The sequence below is a fragment of the Cryptomeria japonica genome, chromosome 3 (genome assembly GCF_030272615.1).
Source record: "Cryptomeria japonica chromosome 3, Sugi_1.0, whole genome shotgun sequence".
NCBI lineage: Eukaryota > Viridiplantae > Streptophyta > Pinopsida > Cupressales > Cupressaceae > Cryptomeria > Cryptomeria japonica.
Genome location: NC_081407.1, coordinates 741,433,869 through 741,454,147, shown reverse-complemented (window position 1 = coordinate 741,454,147; position 20,279 = coordinate 741,433,869). Strand labels below are relative to the sequence as shown.

Here is a 20,279-nt window from a genome sequence, read left to right as displayed (position 1 = left end):
TGCTCTCTGTCAGCCAGATTATGAGGAATTCTCCTCAACTAGATGTGGTGTTCAGTGCTCACAAGTGCTCCATCATTGATCGGGAGACTCGTCTTACTGTTGCTGTTGGTCTAGAGGATCATGGCTTATATAGGCTCCTTGACACTGGTGATTCTCCTGAAGTGGCTCTGGCAGCTCGTGTTTCTCCTCTTAGCACTTTGTGGCATCAGAGATATGGACATCTCAACATTCAGTATCTCTCTCAGCTGTCTCGGGAGGGACTTGTTTCAGGGTTACCTGATATTCAGACTCAGCATCTTGGAGTATGCAGCGCCTGTCAAGCTGGCAAACAGCATCGGACTTCATTCCCACATGGAAAGTCTTGGCGCGCATCTAAGGTACTTCAATTACTTCATGCTGATATTTGTGGTCCTATGAATACATCTTCTGTTACTGGTTGCAAATATTTTTTGCTTATTGTAGATGATTTTAGTAGAAAGATGTGGGTGTACTTTCTTAAACATAAATCAGATGTATTTACTATCTTTCAGAAGTTTAAGTCCTTTGTTGAAAAAGAGTCTGGACAAAGTATCATTACTCTTAGGACAGATAACGGGGGGGAATTTTGTTCTTCTGCATTCTCCAACTTCTGTGATACCCATGGCATCAAACGCCAGTTGACTACACCCTACACTCCTCAGCAAAACAGTGTTGTCGAGCGTCGCAATCGTACGGTTGTTGAGATGGCTCGTTCTATGTTACAACACAGGAGTGTTCCGAATAAGTATTGGGCTGAAGCAGTATTTACTGTTGTCTACCTTCTTAACCGCTCTCCTACTCAAGCTGTTAAGGGGAAGACTCCAGAAGAGGTTTGGTCTGGTCGGAAGCCTCAGATCAGCCACCTGAAGGTTTTTGGCTCTGTTGCCTATGTTTGGATTCCAGATGCTAAGCGCTCCAAGTTGGATTCCAAAAGTCAGAAACTCATGATGACAGGATACAGTGATCACCATAAGGCCTACAGACTGATAGATATAGACACTGAACGTCTTATCTTCAGTCGTGATGTTGTATTTGATGAAGATAGAGGATTCTTTCAGTCCCCTTCTTCTGAGCAGAATTCTGAGGATCAGCCTCACCGTGTTCTTATCCCATTAGGTTCACCTGATGGGAGGGATGATGCAGAATCTATTTTCGATGATGCACTACCTGAGTTCCCTCCGGAGAATAATCCTCCTCTTGCTGCTCCTGTTCCTGATCCTGAGCCTCTTCCAGCTCCTTCAGATGTTAGCACTTCTACTCTCCGGCCTAAATGGTGGGCCAAAACCATTGGTGATCTCAGGGATACTGAGCTCATTGAGGGTAGAACCTCCCGTAATAAGAGCAAACAGCAGCATACAGTCAATTTTGCTCTCATGGCTAACATACACAGTGTTTTTGAACCTCAGACATATTCAGAGGCTAAAGGTATACCTGAGTGGGAACAGGCTATGGAAGCTGAGTTCCAGAGTCTTCAGAAGAATCACACTTGGGCCCTTTCTGATCTTCCTTCAGGGAAGAAGCCCATTAGCTGCAAATGGGTGTACAAAGTAAAATACAAAGCTGATGGAACCTTAGACAAGTATAAGGCTCGTCTTGTTGCTCGTGGGTTTTCACAGAAAGAAGGCATTGACTACGAGGAGACTTTTGCTCCTACAGCCAAAATGAGTACCATACGGCTCGTTCTTGCCTTGGCAGCCCAGTTCAGTTGGAAAGTCCATCAGATGGACGTAAAGAGTGATTTTTTGAATGGTGACTTACAAGAAGAAGTCTACATGACGCAACCCCCAAGATTCAAGGTTGCTGGTCAAGAACAGAAGGTCTGTAGACTAGTCAAAGCACTCTATGGTCTGAAACAAGCTCCTCGAGCTTGGTACATGAAAATTGATAAGTACCTGACAGATCATGGCTTTCAGCGGAGTCCATCTGATGCAAACCTGTATATCAAGCATACTAGTAATGATATTCTGTTTATAGTTGTCTATGTGGATGACTTAATTATTACTGGCAGTTCAGCACATTTGATCATTGGGATCAAACAGGATTTGTGCTGCACTTTTGATATGACAGATTTGGGACTTCTACATTACTGCTTAGGAGTTGAAGTTTGGCAGACTGAGACCAGTATCTTTCTCTCTCAGTCCAAGTATGCCAGAAGTCTTGTGGACAGGTTCAGAATGCAGGATTGCAAACCTGCCTCTACTCCTATGGAACCCGGGCTCAAACTTTCAGCTCAGTCATCCTCACCAGTTGTGGATGAATCTCTGTTCAGGCAACTAGTGGGCAGTCTCATCTATCTTACTGCTACTAGACCTGACATCAGTTTTGCAGTGAGCTACATTTCACGCTTCATGACAGCTCCCAAGGCTGATCATTGGTTAGCAGCGAAGCGTGTGCTGCGTTATGTGAGTGGCACTTTTGATTATGGACTTCTGTACACTCGGAGTTCTAATCCTATACTCAGTGGTTACACAGATTCTGACTGGGCAGGTTCGGTTGATGACCGTAAGTCTACAGCAGGGTATGTGTTTAGTATGGGATCTGGTGCTGTCACATGGACTAGTAAGAAGCAGCAGGCAGTGGCTCTCTCCTCGACAGAAGCAGAGTATCGGGGAGCAGTTAAGGCATCTTGTGAGGCGGTTTGGCTTCGGCGAATGCTTGCGGATATGCATGTCTCCCAGGCAGGTCCTACTCCCTTGTTCTGTGATAATCAGGGAGTGCTCAAACTCGCCAAGAATCCAGTCTTCCATGAAAGAACCAAGCATGTGGAAACGCATTGTCACTATATTCGACAGCTGGTTGAAGACGGATCCATCCAGTTGCTGTATGTTCCTACCTCGGAGCAGCCAGCAGACATATTCACCAAGCCCCTTGGTCCTGATAAATTTGTAAAATATTAAATGACCTACGTAACTAAAAGTAAATATAAAAAGATAAAATAAGATCTTATGACAACTAACACCTTCTAGAAAGATTCCCTAGGACCTATGTAAAAAAGTATGTGAATTGGACTCACTAATGAACTAATTAGGTAAAATACATTATTCACACCAGCAATGGTCGAATCTCCATGTAATGTAGATAAATTTCAATAGTTTTGTGAGTGCACTTTCTAGATCCCCGCGTCTTGTGGTTATTACCAATGCACTTAAGTCAAGGGTCAAGGTAGAAATGCCACTCATGGAAAAATCAAAGTGCAGACTTCAGTATTAAAATGCTCCAAACTGTGAAAGATTCTACAAAATAGAAATATCTAACTAACTGAATATTATGTGTTAGTTGAATTTTCATCTATTCCAGCTAGTCATATTTTGACTAAATGTTGTAGCTGTGACTCAACATAATTTGCTTGCAGAACATAAAATCGTGTACATCTTGTAACTACCAAGCAGAACAGATCGTGTTTGATAACACACAGCTATACATCTATTGTGATGGATAACTATGTGATGGTATGCCATAGATGACGAGGAATATTTATTGGATAATATGTTATATAAAATTACAGTTAAAATATAAATATCTTTGTTCTTCTAAACTACTTCTGTCATCTTCAACTTTTGAACCTCCATTGAAAGAAAACATCATGAATGTATGCTTTACTCTTTACTCTTGCATTTCTTGCAAGTTTGGTTTAGATGAATTCAAATTTTAGTTTTTCAGAATTTACAAAACGAGTTTTTAAATTTGATCCATGGAGTTGCTCATAAAACATTTCTAGTAGCAAACCCACCAGCAAGACTCAATATTTTATGTTTTTCAGTTTACAAAGCTCAATATTATCCAGAAAACATAACTACTGTGAAAACTACAATTTCCTTTAATGTGAAGCAATGGTACAAGGTCAAAAATAATGCAGTAATTTTTCTCTTACATTGTTAAAGATATCAATTTACCACCACCAACCAACAAAACTTCATAAATTTGATCTTCACTTGTTAAACGATCAAAATCAATGAGAACATCAGATCCAAGTCTCACAAGGCCAGTTCACCAAATATTAAACTTCAAGATATAACTTGAAGTATATTAGTTAAGAAACAAACAACTCTTACCAGTAAATTGAGAGTGTCTGCTAGCTGCCCCTCCATCTGTCTTTGTGAATGTTTGATCTTGTGACAGCTTATAAAGACAAATACAAACACAATTTCTGTTAACAATATTGAATAAAATTTATCTGACCTTCTCACTCAAATATTTCAATAAAAAATTTATCCATTATATTAGTTAAATAACTGTGTTTCAGGAGTCTATCAGCACAAGTCACAAAAGAGAAACTAACTGTTGGATCTTGAAAATGTGTCGTCTTAGGAGCATTGTTCTCTGCCGATTCTTGTTGTTTCCTTCCATAAGCATTTTGGTTCAATAATTCCTCTGGGCTAACATCAACAAAAGCTGCAAACATAATTATTCGTAATCTTAGCACATGCTCATCAAAATTAGATAAATCTGATTGGTCTTTATTTAAGAGTAGTATATGGAGCATATGATGACAATTTCCAATGCAAAAGAACAATATGTGGGACATTTTTTATACTACTCGTCTATTGATTTTTCTTGTTACTTTCTAGTGTTGGCAATAATGTGGGACATTTTTTACACGACTTGTCCATTGGTTTGGCACTTAGACTGTTATAATTTAAATACCAAGAGAGAATTATAATTTAAATACCAAGAGTGAATCCTCTTCTCTTCTCAAAAACTCCTTTTATGGGCACTCTTAGGGCAGATAAAGTAATTTCCAGAGTTACCCGGGGACGCGTCCCCGACCTGAAAACCCCTGTCCCCGTCCCGGGGACGTTTCGGGGACTTGGGGACGGCCAGGGGACATTTCCCCCCGTCCCCAAATTGCCCTGTATTTTGAGGGGATGTCCCCGAAACGGGGGGACGCCTGCCCTAGCTCTGGGGGACGTCCGTACGTCCCGGGGACGGCTGGGGATGGCTGGGACGTCCCCAATCCGTCCCGGGGACGGCCAGACGTCCCCCATATGTAAGGCCCTTTAAAAATATTAAAAAAATTTAAAAAGTTGTATTTTCAATTTTTTATTTAAATTTTCTAATATAGGCCCCTTATTAAATTCAAATTGTTATTAAAAATAAAAAAAATTAAAAGATAACATTAATTAAATTTTAAATTTATTAATTTAATTCATAATTTTGACAATGAAACTATATGGCAGCAGTGTAGCCTTTGGGCATTTTGACATAGAGATTAGAAAATCGCCAAACTCAGCGAGTCAATAGAAAAATAACACCCAACGCCTTTATTAAAGAATAAGTTTTAAATGAAAACAATAAAACATGGATATAGCATGTGTATGATACTATGAAAAGTTGAAAACATTTTAGAATGCCCCTTGACCCCACCTTGGGGGCGCTGCCCCCAAACCCCCGTTGAAAAATATGGGGGGAAACTGCGTCGATAGAAGTAGGGAAAATTTAACCTCTGAGTCTATTGATAAGCATATTGACAATGTGAATGAATTGAAATTCTGACTTATGAATGCATAATTGCATATTGTCTATTGAGTATTAACAATGTTGTATGTTCAGAATTTACATTCTAAAATGTTTTCAACTTTTCATAGTATCATACACATGCTATATCCATGTTTTATTGTTTTCATATGAATATAATGTATGTATGCATGCTTTATCCATGTTTTCATATGAACATTTAGAATTTTGAAATTTTCCTATATATTTTAAATTTTTCCTATATTTTATATAGTCGTCCCCTTTGTCGTCCCCTGTCGTCCCCAAATTTGGCAAAAAAATTTGCCGTCCCGGAAACGCGTCCCGCCGTCCCCTGTCGTCCCCGTCCCAGAAACTCGAGGTAACTTGGTAATTTCTCTTTTATTTCTCCTCTTCATAATAAAAATAAAGTGACTTTTCAAACTTTTTTAATTTGATATTACTTCTAGTCCTTATTTCTAAGTCACTTTTAACATTTTTCTTAAAACAACCTTTTATATCACCCCTTAAACTATTCCCATATTAACACTTTTGGCTCTCTTTTGAAAACACTTTATGATGTTGGCAACTCTTTAAACTAAATAAGAAAACACAAGTTGCCTTTTAATTGAGCGCCTAAAGTGAACTTTTCATTTAACTTTATTATGTGCCCAATAATAAATCACTTCTATTTCTTTGTAACAGTTTCCTTTTAAAAAAAATTAAAAATAAGTTTTCTAATTTTCCACTTTACAACTTAAATATTTAATCATTTAATTATTTTCTATGCAATCACCATAGTTAAGTAAAATAATAAAATGGACCAAATATGAATTTTGACCAAATCAAAATATTTTTAAGCTCTCAGGATATCAAACATTATGAAAATTGGTGCTTTTCAAAAATAGCAAACTTCTCCAAGAAGACTGGATAGCTCCCAAATTGTAGAAATTGCATTTGGAAAGTACAATTGGAGTCATATTGATTTCTTCAACTCACTGCCACTATCTTAATTCCTTTCTAATAAAGGCAGCATTCTCCAAGAATTTTGGAACTTTCCAAGAATGTTGGAATGGACCAAAAAGGGACATTACACAGGGCTAAATTGAAAGAAGTTATCCAATGCATCATGCAAGGTGAATACATAATCTTAGACAGTGAAGGAATGTCAATGGTAGAGGATAGGTTATTAGGGTTTTTGATATGCATGTTGACAAAGGACAAGTAATTTTTTAGGACTTTATGTATGTAAAGGGTGCACAAATGGTTTGGAGCATGTTGACGAGAGAATGTCATATGTGAAGGTTGAAAATATTGTAAAGTGTCTCCCGAATGCCTAGGGGCATGCTAGTGAGGAGTAATCTCACTTTTGAGTGAATTTTAAGTGGAGTAAGGTATTAACAAGTCAATATGAGTGTTTTTGATGCTGAAAAAGATCCTAGTAGGTCAAAAGGTGCTCTTTAGGTCACTAAAGTGAAAAGTGGAAGGGCTATAGCAAGCTAACTTCAAATTAGAAGATAAAGTGAACTTTGTCATTTTAGAGACAATGTCAACTTCAAATTAGAGCAAAAAGTAAACATGACAAAATGCAATGAGATATCAAAAGGTGGTGTATTCTTAATTGCTTGGGTGCCCCTAGCCACTTCCATACCAAAATTTCAAAGTGAAAATAGATCAAAAGTGACACTTGATCCTTTGGGCACCTATAGACACTTAAGTGTCAACATATTAGTGTGAAAATAAAACAAAAATATATGATATCTTCCAAGCGCATGGCCAAGGGATTGGATGTCAAGTAGTCAACATGAAAACATATGGTAAAATTGCCTCTAAGTCCCAAAGTAAATCCAAGAAGAATTTAGTGTCCAATGTGAACCCAAAAAATAAGTAAAAGTTGCACCAAGAGGCTCAAAAGCACACCCTCTATGTAGAGAAGTCCAAGTTTCATCTTTAGAACACAATAGAACACCATTGGAGTAAGTTTCTTATCATCTTGTTGACTATTGGTTATAGACTCTTCAGGTTTCATCGTAGTTGTCTTTGGGTAAATGCTTGTTTCCTTTCTTCAAGCATCTTGAACAATAGTTGTGATAGACATTATCATTATCTTTGGTCTTCATGCTAAGCACTTCAAGATGGATGGTTTGTTGCATAGAAGTTCTTCATAATAGGTAAGGTCCAGAGCATTGAACACTTTATTTTGACAAGTGTTTGAGGAAGGAGTTAGATTCACACTGCCAAGAGTGTTTGGTGAGTCATCAATTGTTATTCCAAGAGAACAATTGATGACTAGGCTGGCTATTTTTGGGAGACAGCTATTCCAAGATAATTTGCTAAAAAGATATATTCAAAGACATGCCATTTTTAGATGATTTTCTAGAAGCTCTATTAATAGAGATATATGCTATCAGAAATTTATTTGAAGAATTCTTGTTTTATCTGATGTATTTTGAGACTACTTTGTGTGCAAGCATACTACTGATAGCATAGGAGCTTCAATCAGTTCTTTTCTAGAATTTTCTAGCAAAGAGTTTTAAACTTTCATAAATATGTATATATGCATTTGGGACATAATTTTAGGGAATAGTAATTTTATGCCTACTTGTGGCTAAGATTGTTATTCAAGGGTTGTTTTGTGTTATCTTATGCAAGTTTTGTATTGCCATGTTCACTGAGATAAATAATTTGAGCTCTGTATACAGTCTTTTTAGTCAAATTGCTGATCTGCATGTGGTGTCCTAAATCCAATTTAGTTGTGTACTCGTCTTCTAGTTTTCAATTTTAGCTAAAATAAGTGAGCATATCTTTACAGTGATTAGATTTTCTGCATTAGATAATAAATCAAAAAGCCTTTTGTTTTGTGTGGAAGTGCTGATTAACCTTGTGCCCAAGCCTAAGAATAAAAAGAAAGGCTTGCTTTGAATTTGTTTGCTTGCGTGCTAAGAGAAATCCCGCTAATTTTAGGTATAATTGTAGTTTTCTGTGTAAGAAAATTTACCATTTTCATTACTTTTCAAAATTGAGCTTCACCTGCATAGTTGATGAAAGGTCTTAACTTACACATTGTTCTGTTTTGTGTTGTAGTGAAAGTTACAAATCAAAATGCTAACAAACAGTTGTGTTATAATTTGGAAAACAAATGGTCAAAATAATGACATTATTTGTATACATCGATTTTGGTGACCTTGAAAGGCTTCACAAATAAGAAGTTAATTGAGTAGAATAAGACAGATAAATACTTGGTGCAAAGGAAATCGTCATGGAGGAGCTTAAGTTTTTAAGATGATAATTAGACACCAGCTTCAATTTATAACTAGAAGTTAAGAATAACTCTTTCCAAGTTTCCACTCATACATAAGATGAAGGAATTGATCTCCAAGTTGGAGAGCCCTCGCATAGATATGTTGAAGAAGATATGGTTCACGGAGATTCTTAGACTTAACTACAAAACAAAGATGAAGATCGTGTCACCAACAATGCACAATGATGGGTTGTAGGTAATGAACCTGTAGAGAGAAGAAAAGTAAATGCATGAGCCAAGGTGGCAAGTCACTATGAAGACATTGAGGTTCCTTTGAGCCCCACATAATAGCACACCTAAGGAACAACTTGATGCCATATTTAAAGAGAGAAGGTACTACCAAGACAAAAAAGAAGTTTGATGTATGACATACATGTTTGATGTTGGGGTGAAGAAGCAGAAATTAGCAGAAAAATATGGCATGATTTTTTGAGATGATTTTAATCCCAATGAATTCACAATTTATTCAAAATTTGCAATCAAATGAAGGATAAAACTAGTCTTTTCAGTTTCGCGTACAAATGCATTTTTCCCAAAATGTCCCTCATTTGTACATTGTAGATTTGGATTTTCTCAGAGCCTAGGTGCATACCAAAGATTCAAACTAGATTTGAAAATTTGGGAACTGTTTTTGATAAGCTTTTAATGCTGATTATATATGCAAGTAATTGGTAAAAAATTTGATTGTTATTTACGAAATGATCAACTGATCATTAAATAATGTACAAAAGATCGATGTTTCTAAATAAGAAACACTCGATATTAGAAAGAATCTAAAAAGACAATATTTACATTATTTTACATATTTGACCATTAAACAATAATGAAGAATATTATTCTAATACCCTCCCTTAATGATCAATCTGTCAACAACACCAAGCTGCCCCCTGAATTTAGCAAACTTATCTGTACCAAGCGACTTGGTGGGAATATTTGTTGGCTGCTCCGCTGTTGGAACATACAGCAACTGAACTGAACCATCTTCAACAAGCTTTCTGATTAAATGACAATGAGACTCCACGCGCTTGGTTCTTTCATGGAAGATGGGATTCTTGGCAAGTTTGAGCACTCCTTGATTATCACAGAACAAGGGAGTCGGACCTGCTTAAGATATTTGCATATCAGCAAGCATCCGGCGAAGCCAAACTGCCTCACATGCTGCCTTAACTGCTCCTAGATACTCTGCTTCTGTAGAGGAGAGAGCCACTGCCTGCTGCTTTTTACTAGTCCATGTGACTGCACCAGATCCCAAACTGAACACATATCCAGAGGTTGATTTACTGTCATCAATCGAACCTGCCCAATCTGAATCTGTGAACCCACTGAGTCCAGGATCATGACTCCTAGTGTAAAGAAGTCCATAATCAGAGGTGCCCTTCACATAACGCAGGACACGCTTCACTGCTACCCAATGATCAGCCTTGGGGGCTGTCATGAAGCATGAAATGTAGTTCACTGCAAAACTGAGATCAGGTCTAGTAGCAGTAAGATAGATGAGACTGCCCACTAGTTGCCTGAATTGTGTTTCATCTACAAGAGGAGAATCAGACTTGGTTGACAACTTCAATCCTATCTCCATAGGTGTAGAAGCAGGTTTGCAATCCTGCATTCGAAACTTGTCAAGCAAGTTCCTGGCATACTTGGACTAAGAAATAAAAATGCTACCATCAGCCTGCCACACCTCAACACCTAAACAATAATGGAGAAGCCCCAAATATGTCATATCAAAATCCTTGCACAGGTCTAGTTTGATTCTTGCAATCAAATGTGTTGAACTGTCAGTAATGATCAAGTCATCCACATAGACAACAAGAAAGAGAATATCATTACCAGAGTGTTTGATATACAGATTACTGTCAAAAGGACAACGCTGAAAACCATGAGCAACCAAGTACTGATCAATCTTAATGTACCACGCTCGAGGAGCCTGTTTGAGTCAATACAGTGCTTTCTTGAGTCTACATACTTGATGTTCTTTGCCGGCAACCTTGAAACCAGGAGGCTACGTCATGTAAACCTCTTCCTGCAACTCACCATTGAGGAAGGCACTCTTAACATCCATCTAATGGACTTTCCAACCAAACTGAGTTGCAATAGCGAGAAGAAGACGAATGGTACTCATCTTGGTAGTAGGAGCAAAGGTCACCTCATAATCAATGCCCTGCCGCTGTGTGAATCCTCGAGCAACTAATTTGGCCTTGTATTTATCCAAAGTAACATTTGCATGATGCTTGACCTTATAGACCCATTTGCAACTAATGGGTTTCTTCCCTAGAGGAAGATCAAAGAGAACCCAGGTGTTGTTCTTCAAAAGGCTCTGGTATTCTGCATCCATTGCCTATTCCCACTCTGGAATCCCTTTTGCCTCTGTAAAGGTCTGAGGCTCATAAATACTATGAATGTTGGCCATGAGAGAAAAGTTAACTGTGTTTGGCTGCTTGCCCTTATTTCTAGAAGATCTACCCTCAATGAGCTCATTAGGACGAAGATCACTAATAGTCTTAGCTCACCACTTAGGCCGAAGAGTAGATGTGGTAACATCAAATGGAGGAGGAATAATTGGAACAGGAGGTGGAAGAGGATCTAGAACGGGTGGAATATTAGCATCATTCGGAGGAAATTCAAGTAGTGCATCATCAAATACAAAATCTGCATCATCCCTCCCATCAAGTGAACCAAATGGAAGACAGACACCTAAATCAGAAGCCTTCAAAGGCTGATCCTCATAATTTTGCTCAGATGAGGAAAGTTGAAATGGTCCTCGAGCTTCATCAAAGACAACATCACGACTGAAGATAAGACGATCAGTGTCTACATCAATCAGCCGGTAAGCCTTATGGTTGTCACTGTACCCTATAAACATAAGCTTCTGACTCTTGGAATCCATACATATGCTAAAGAGCCAAAAACTTTCGGATGGGTAATCTTGGGTTTGCGACCAGTCCATGCTTCCTCGGGAGTCTTCCCCTTAACATCATGAGTGGGAGACCTATTAAGGAGATAGACTATAGTAAATACTGTTGCTGCCCAATACTTCTTACGAACATTTATGTGTTCCAACATAGACCTAGCCATTTCTGTAATGGTGTGGTTGCGATGTTCTACAACGTCGTTTTGCTGAGGGGTGTATGGTGTGGTTAACTGACGTTTTATGCCATGTGTATCACAAAAAGTGGAGAAAGCAGTAGAACAAAACTCCCCCCCATTATCAGACCTAAGAGTAATAATACAACAACTAGACTCTTTTTCTACCAAGGCCTTAAATTTCTGAAATACAGGAAACACGTCTGATTTTTGTCTAAGAAAGTACACCCGCATCTTACGACTGTAATCATCAACAAAAAGTAAGAAATACCTGCATCCAGTAACAGAAGGAGTGTTCATTGGACCACATACATCAGCGTGGACCAACTACAATATCTTAGATGCTCGCCATGAGTCACCATCCTTGAACGGTGTCCTGTGCTGCTTCCCAGCGTGACAAGCTTCACAAACTCGTTGATTCTGAGTTTGAATTTCAGGTAGGCCATGTACTAAATCTTCCCGAACAAGCTGAGCAAGGTAATGAATGTTCAGGTCACCATAACGCTGATGCCATAGACGGGTGATAGAGGAGGATTTTGCTGCGAAGGCATGCTCAAGAGAATCACCTGTATCCACAAGTCTATAAAGGCCATGATCCTCAATACCAACAGTAACAGTAGTGTGTGTCGCACAATCAACAATCGAACACTTATGTGCACTGAAGATGACATCAAGCTAAGGAGAATGCCGCATAATCTGACTCACAGAGAGAAGTTTCAATTCCATGCCAGGAACATAGTATACATTGAGGAATATGAGATTCCTCCCACCACACTGTATCTGAACATTGCCCTTGCCAACAACTATATACTCTTCACCTCATCCAAAAATAACTAAATCAGTATAGGGAGTGAATTTTGTAAACCAATCACGCCTGTGAGTAAAATACTGAGAAGCACCAGAATCTATGTACCAAGCAGAAGATTTCATGTGTTCTGCAAGTCTTTTAGCCATGAAGGCGTAAAAGGCAGACTCTTTCTCCCTGCTTCCGTTGTTCGGAAGCTATGTGATTGCGATAATCCTTGATCATATGGCCATATTTGTGACAGTAGTTGCACTGAACCTTTTTCTTCTTCGAACCTTCCTGTGACTAACTGGAGCCCTTCTGCTAAGATGACTGTGATGACTAAGATTTGCCTTTATCCTTGTGAAAGGATTTGGTTGCAAATGCTTGTTCTGAGGAGGATGAAGTGGCACCGCTACCAAACTGTTGTTTCCAGCAACCCTGCTGCACAAGTTTGGCGCACAACTCTGGAAATTTCAGATCAACATTCGTAGACGTAATGTTGAGTCACTATGAAGTGCTCATAGGATTTTGGTAGACTCTTCAAGGTTATGACTACCATATCCTCTTCCTCCATTTTTCAACCAATAGCTTCGAGCTGATCTCGAATGTCCTTAATCTTCGTGAGATGCTCCTATAAGGACATGCGTTCATCCATCATGATGGAGAACAACTGGTTCTTCAAGAAGAACGCTCGGCTTTTGTCGGATGTCTCATGCAACTACTTCAGATGCTTCCAAATTTCTAAGGCTGATTTGCTAGAAGGAATTTGAGGTAACTGGTCATCTGTGACAGAGAGCTTAAGAAGCATGACAAATTCTCGATTGCGGTCATCAAACTTGTCCTAATATGCTCCGGCTGCGAAAGGACGAGATTCTTTTCCCAAAACAAGATCATCTAAGCGGCAGTATTCGAAGACTATCAGCATCTGCTGCTTCCAAGTGTTATATTTTTTGTCATTGAATCACTAACTGCCTTCCAACATCAAATTGGTCAACGACGCCATTATGCATGTTTCCCAATGCACGAAAAACGAGAAAATCTGAAAGGCGCGAGTCTGAAATAAAGGCAAAATCAGATACAGACTTCGAAAAATTCGAAGTACGGCTGACATGGATTTCAAAAAAAATATTCGGTTGACCAAGAAAAATCCGACAAAGACCCAGAAGGGCTCTCAAAAAACCCACAAGGAATCTAAAATCAGAATGCAGATCTGACGTCTCAAAAATCGAGGCACAAAAAACGATGCACCCAAAAAAATCGGAGAGCAACGAAGTTGAGATCTCAAAAAACCTAGAGGAATCTGTAATTGAAAAAAAATTCCGACTTGAAACAAAGGGAATAAACCCTAGGTCGCAAAAAAATTGTGCAGGAAGCTATATAGAATCGCGGGTTTGAGAGGGTTGGAAAACCCTAGGGCATCGAACAGTCACAAAGCACCCAGATCGTGTGGGTCACCGAAAATGTGAATCACAAAATAAAAATTGTGGAAGAAAGTCTGAAAGGAGTCGTCGCCCAGAACCACGAAAAGATAGGTCGTGCCCAAGAAAATCACGAAAAAAAGGCAGAAGAATCATCGCACAGAGCAGAGAGGCCGCATAGAAAATAATGAGGGCCAAAAGAAGACACGATTTGGAGAAATGCAAATAAAAAATGCCCAGAAATCTAACGCGGGCTGCAGAAAAAAAAGACGCAAAATCACGTCGCATCACAACACAAAGAGATGCAGAAAATGGCGGAAATTTTCGACGCCAAAAAACCCTTCAAAAATGACGAAGATTACAAGTCATCTAACTGAAAAATGTCGTCGGAAGATGAACACAACCCTGCTCTATCCTCCCAACCACCCCAGCACCAAAGAGAGTAGCTTACACCATGGCCCTACTCTCGATTGTTGGATGGATAGATATGTCGTCTATTAATACGGATACGCCGCTTCTTTCCATAGTGAGTGAACTAGTTCTATGGTTGCCCCCCTCTCTGTTTCTTAGGCGGGTTGACTCCTTGTCCTTGCCCAAAGGTAAGCGGACCCGGTTGCTGCGCTCTGTTGATTGCGTTTTGGAATAAGAACTGCCTGGTGTGTTTTCTAGCCTTGCATGGACGAGATGAGACAACAAGAGGTTGATGGATGGGGAACCGACCCAAGGGGAAGAGGTCTCGAACCGGCGGAATGAGAGAATTCTATCGCCTGGTGCGTTGATTCGATCAATCAAGAAGTAGATGCTTATGCCCCCGTCTTCCCTGCCTTTCTCCATCCATCTGGAAGAAAGTGACGTTAGGTCCTCCATTAGGTAGGCATCCGAGGAGCTACCCGAAGTTCGACCGGGTGAGCCCAAACTAGGATCCTTACTACTGGTCGGAAGAGCGACAAGAAAACTTTGAATAACAAAAAATCTCAATAATTTATTTCTGAGCTCTGATACCATATTACGCAAGTAATTGGTAGAAATTTGATTGTTATTTACGAAATGATCAACTAATCATTAAATAATGTACAAAAGATCGATGTTTCTAAATAAGAAATGCTCGATATTAGAAAGAATCTAAAAAGACAATATTTACATTATTTTACATATTTGACCATTAAACAATAATGAAGAATATTATTCTACTAGATTACTAAATTGTAATTACAGTTTTTGTGCCTTTGACAGCATCATTTACTTGAAATATTTGGAGCTTTGTTAAAAGCCAAATAGTCCTTAATTAATGTGTGAGGGGTACTGTTAGGAGTCTACAAGGTGTGTTGATACTCAACCCTGTTGAGGGCTGCTACACCTAAACCCTTGCTCTAGGTTTAAGAAGCAAAAAGATTAAAAAAAAGTTCTTAGTTATACTGGATATAACAGCTTTAGCTTTACTCCATAGCCTCGTGGATATAGGCTTATTTCTGACTTTGCAAAAATGTAGTGAAATCTAACTGCTTTGTCTATATACTATTTAAATTTGAATTTTATGCTTGCTTATCTAAGCCTTAGAGTTAACATCTCTAGTGAAAAATAGAGAGTATAAATTTTAAGCTAAAGCTAAGTGGGAGAAAGACCCTGTAAAGCAGTAATTTTACAGTTCAACCTATCTCTACACATATAGCAAAAAATGTTAGCAATTCCATCTTGCCCATCTTTTCTTGTGAATAGTCTGAACATGATTCATATGGTAATATATAGCACTATTTCGTAAATAAAGCTGTTTTTTTTTTTAATGAATATTTTGGCATTCTTTAGTTTGCTGATTTTTTACCTTGTTTTTTTCTCAACTTAATCCTGAGTAATTGAATTTTATTTATAATTTTGGACCTTAGTTTGCCAAGTCAATCCAGTTTCCATGTAATGCCACTACATTACAACACATACAAGTGTGGCTAATTAATCAGTTTTGCAAGATTTGTGAAGTGATGGAGCACTCAACAAAGGATTGCACATTTTATTTGAATAATAGGAGGACCAACAATTTGTACACAAGATGATTCTACAAGATGCCATGCCCAAGCTGTCCAATTTGTATGGGTCACCCCTTTTTGAACTTGGATAGAAGGGATTTTCTTTGGATGTTATAAAAGAATGGAGCAACCTTAACATTTTTAATCACAGGTTAAGCAAATCTTCTTAGCTTTACTATTCTCTTTGTGATAGTGTTGGAGTCTACGCTTGAGCATATGATTCTTCAAAACTTCATACCCAAGTTGTCCACCTTTAACGGGACCTACTAATTTGAATTGGAAGTCCTTAGTGGGATTTCTATTAGATGCTTCCCATCTTGAAGGGTTTGTCTTTTGATGTTACAAGAAGTGATGCAACATACAATCCATTGATTGTAGACTTGTCAACTCCTCTTTGCAGGATAGTGTTAACCTCTGCATTGAAAACTAGTTAGTGTATTATGATTTTACAAAATCTCAAGTTTCAGCTATCCATCATGTAATGGAGATCTGTTATTAAAGTTGATATACCGAGGGGTAGTCCTATAGAAGGTCAACCGTCATGTAGAGATTGACCATGGATGTTCAAAATTAATGAAAAAAATAATGTAGAAAACTTTGATGATAGCTTCTCCAACTCCATTAAGACCAAGCTGTTCTCTTGGAGTACATCATTAGACTTGACTTTGGAGAGTATTTAGTCCATTATAATTCTCCAAAATCTCATGTTGAATCTATCCATCTTGTATGATGCTTCCCATTGAAATTAATATCCTAAGTAATCTTTTTGTTGGAGTCGATCATCTTGAAGTATTTGGTTGTGGATCTCACAAGACAATTAAGTGACTTGCCATCCTCTAGGCTCCACATGATTCTGCATAATCTCATGTTGAGGGTATCTATCTTCTGTAGGATCTCCCATTATGATATTGGATATAATTTGGAATCTGGATATAATCGTGTGCCTTATCTTAAATGAAGGGTAGCCCTTTACACTGAAACAATACATCTTCCATTATAATAGAATTTGTGTTCTTTCATGATTATCATTACAAGGGCTAAGGTAAAGGTTGTATTTAAGGTCAACACCAAATGAAGCATCAATTTGGTATACGAAACCCTCTTATAGAAGTTCACAAGGGGATTGTTTTTCCATTCAACTTTTATATTGTTCAAGGAGGCACACTACTCTTAAGCCTTCCTAATTCAAACATGTGACTTTGTTTGGTCTAGAGGATAAATAACTTTACCTTCATGCCCAAGTAGGTTGTGATATATTATTTTTTTGCTCAATTAGATGTAGGTTTTATGGTGGTCCAATCCATTAAAGAAAACAAATTACAAAGTTGGTAGGAAACCAAAACAGGTCAAAATATTCCAAGAACATTAGTTGACAAACACTAAAAGGTGGACAGTGGCAACCACTGAACTGAACAACAAAATATACCGCAAAAGGCTAATGCCAACCTAAAATCATAAACAGCCACCTGACACAGAGTTTGGTTCAAAGAAGATATCATAGTCCTTGACAGATTGATGTTGAGCACTTGAAAAACAGCCATAATGAAAAAAAGGAAAAGAGAAGGTGCTGGAAACCTGCAGCCTCCCTTCCTATGCAATTACTTGCAAATATATGTACATTTGGCAATTTCCAAACAAAACATGACGATGTCTACTGGCCTCTTCTCAAAAGCAAGGGACAACCAAGTTCCATAGTTCCAGGACTCTCCAAGTCCTGGCAAGTCCCAAGCCAAGTGACCCTAGCCGAGTCTCATGGAATCGAGACTCTCCAAGAACTCACTCTAGACAACACTCACTAGAAACTAGTTTTTTGCCGAGCCCTGCCGAGTCTTGTCAGATTTTTTGCCGAGTCCCGATTCGGGTCAGCCTTGCAGAGTCCGCACCGAGTCCAAGTCTCATTTCTATGCGACCAACACAACTCTGCTTTCTCTCCCACAAGACCAGATAAATCTAGAGGAGTGGTTGGATCATAGCTGGGTCCCACAACCTCCAAGTCTTCACCAGGCCCCACCTTCTCCATTAGCCAATGGAAGGTTGTGTGGTCTATAACTCATTGAAAAAGCTTTCTCTTGAAACCATCCAAGATGGATACCCTAGTCCTGAGGACACTAGTAGCAGATAAACAATCTTCACCCAAAACAAATATTACAAAATGCAAAGTGCAACTGTTTAAAATATAGAAAAAATTTCAAGTGCTTCTCAAATGATATTCAAAAACTGTCCTACCATGAGGGGGATCCCCGAGAGTAAAGCAACACAAAATGGGAAGGTACTTTATATTAGAATATTTAATTCTATGTTAGTCACCTATTTTTAGTTCCTTGGTTAATGGTCATTTACTTTTTTTATGTAATTAGCTTTTAAGCTTAATTTAGTGTTTAGCTCTTTAGTCTTTTACTTTAACGTTATGTTCTAATTATAGAACATCGTCTTGCAACCTCTATATATACGTGCATATATCGTTCAATGTAATTATCCGATTATTGAATCATTTATTCAATTTATTTTTCATGGTATCAAGCATGGAAATTAAAAATTCCGAAAGTTTTTGTTATTAAAATTTTTCGAAGTTCTTATTGAAGAGATTCTTTTTAAACTGCTTTTTATTTTTTAAGAGAAGGTTCTTTTTCACTTCTTGGGTGGATTTTTTTTTTTTTTTTGCAGGTTGAAAATTTTCCTAGGGTTTCTGCAATTTTTTACTAGGGTTTTGACCCTTCAGTTCAAGTCGAAATTTTATTCTGGTTGCAGATTCTTGGTGGGTTTTTCGAGACCTCAACTGGGTCGTCATCAATTTTTTTTGGGTGCATCGTTTTCCGTGCCTCAATTTTTGAGTTGTCGGATCTGCATTTTGTTTTCAGATTCTTGGTGGGTTTTTGGAGAGCTTTTCTGGGTTGGTCTCATATTTTTTTGGGTGCCTCGTTTTTTGTGCCTCAAATTTTGTGCCAGCAAATTTGCCTTGGAATTTAAAAACAATTCGCAATTTCTGCTAATTTTGTGGGCGTCGGGAATTTTTCTGTCTTCTAGGCACCGTTTATGCTGTTTTAAGTTTGCAAAAAATTATAATTTTTGGGTTTCTTCCAAACCTCGAAATTCATGCCTTGGTATTTGTGCCAGAATTCTCCTATAGGGTTTCAATTTTTTCAACAACTGCTTCTATCCTGAATTTTTTTTAAATCAGATTCTTCTGTCTCTTGCTTTCACTTAGTTGACCTCGATCAACCTCGATTTTTGTGATGGCATCATTAACCAACATCATGTTGGAACACAGTCAGAAGTTCAACGGCCGCAACTACAAACACCTGGAAACAGCGTATGCTTACCATCTTTGAGTATCGTTGCCTTGATCAACTTGTTTTGGGCAAGGAATCTCATCCTACAACAGCAGGTGATGATCAAGACAAACATGATGTGAAGAATCGAGAGGTTGTCATGCTTATCAAACTCTCTGTCACAGATGATCAACTCCCACAGGTGCCTACAGGTAAAACAGCAAAAGAGATCTGGGATCTTTTGAAGGATCTTCATGAAACGTCTGACAAGAGCCGAGCTTTCTTTCTGAAGAAAATGTTGTTTTCTATCATGATGGATGAGAAGTCATCTATCCAAGCACATCTTACGAAGATCAAGGACATTTGTGATCAGTTGGAAGCTATAGGCTGAACCATGGTGGAAGACGATATGGTAGTGATCATGCTAAAAAGCCTTCCCAGATCCTAGGATCATTTCATTGATACGCTCAATATCTCCTCTACTAGTGTTGATTTGAAGTTTCCCGATCTCTACAACAAGCTGCTATAGCAGGATCGATGGAAGCAGGAGTTTGGAAGCAGCGCTAGTTCATCCACTGAATAGGCTTTCACAGCCTCAGCTTCACATAAGTACAAGGGTAAAGCTCCATCCTTCCAACAGAAAGGTCCAAGTCAACCTCAGCAGTCTTCCAAAAAGAAGAGCTTACAGTGTTCCTACTATCATATATATGGCCATTTGGTGAAAGATTGCCAGAAATTGATAGCATCCCAACAATCCAAACAGGGAGGGTCCAAGCAGAAAGCCAATTCTACCACGCATCCTGATCAGAAGGAATCTGCCTTCTATGCGTTCATGGCCCAAACCTCCTCTAATGATGTTCAATCATCAACCTGGTACATTGACTCTGGAGCCTCTCGGCATTTCACACATCCTCAGGATTGGTTTACAGAGTA

At 38.5% G+C, this 20,279-nt stretch overlaps 1 protein-coding gene across 3 annotated transcripts in view; it reads right to left on the bottom strand.

The window, feature by feature from the left end:
• LOC131044050 (protein TIC 40, chloroplastic) overlaps window positions 1–20,279 on the bottom strand; it is a 137,245-nt gene that overhangs the window by 75,815 nt on the left and 41,151 nt on the right. For 2 of the 3 annotated variants that reach the window (XM_057977313.2, XM_057977314.2), the window contains exons 6-7: window positions 4,298–4,410; window positions 4,071–4,137 (exon numbers count right to left, since the gene is read on the bottom strand). The exons of the other annotated variant lie outside the window; for it this stretch is intronic. In XM_057977313.2, coding sequence (XP_057833296.2) covers window positions 4,071–4,137; window positions 4,298–4,410 — 180 coding nt within the window. The remainder of the gene's footprint in view (window positions 1–4,070; window positions 4,138–4,297; window positions 4,411–20,279) is intronic. 3 annotated transcript variants of the gene reach the window in all.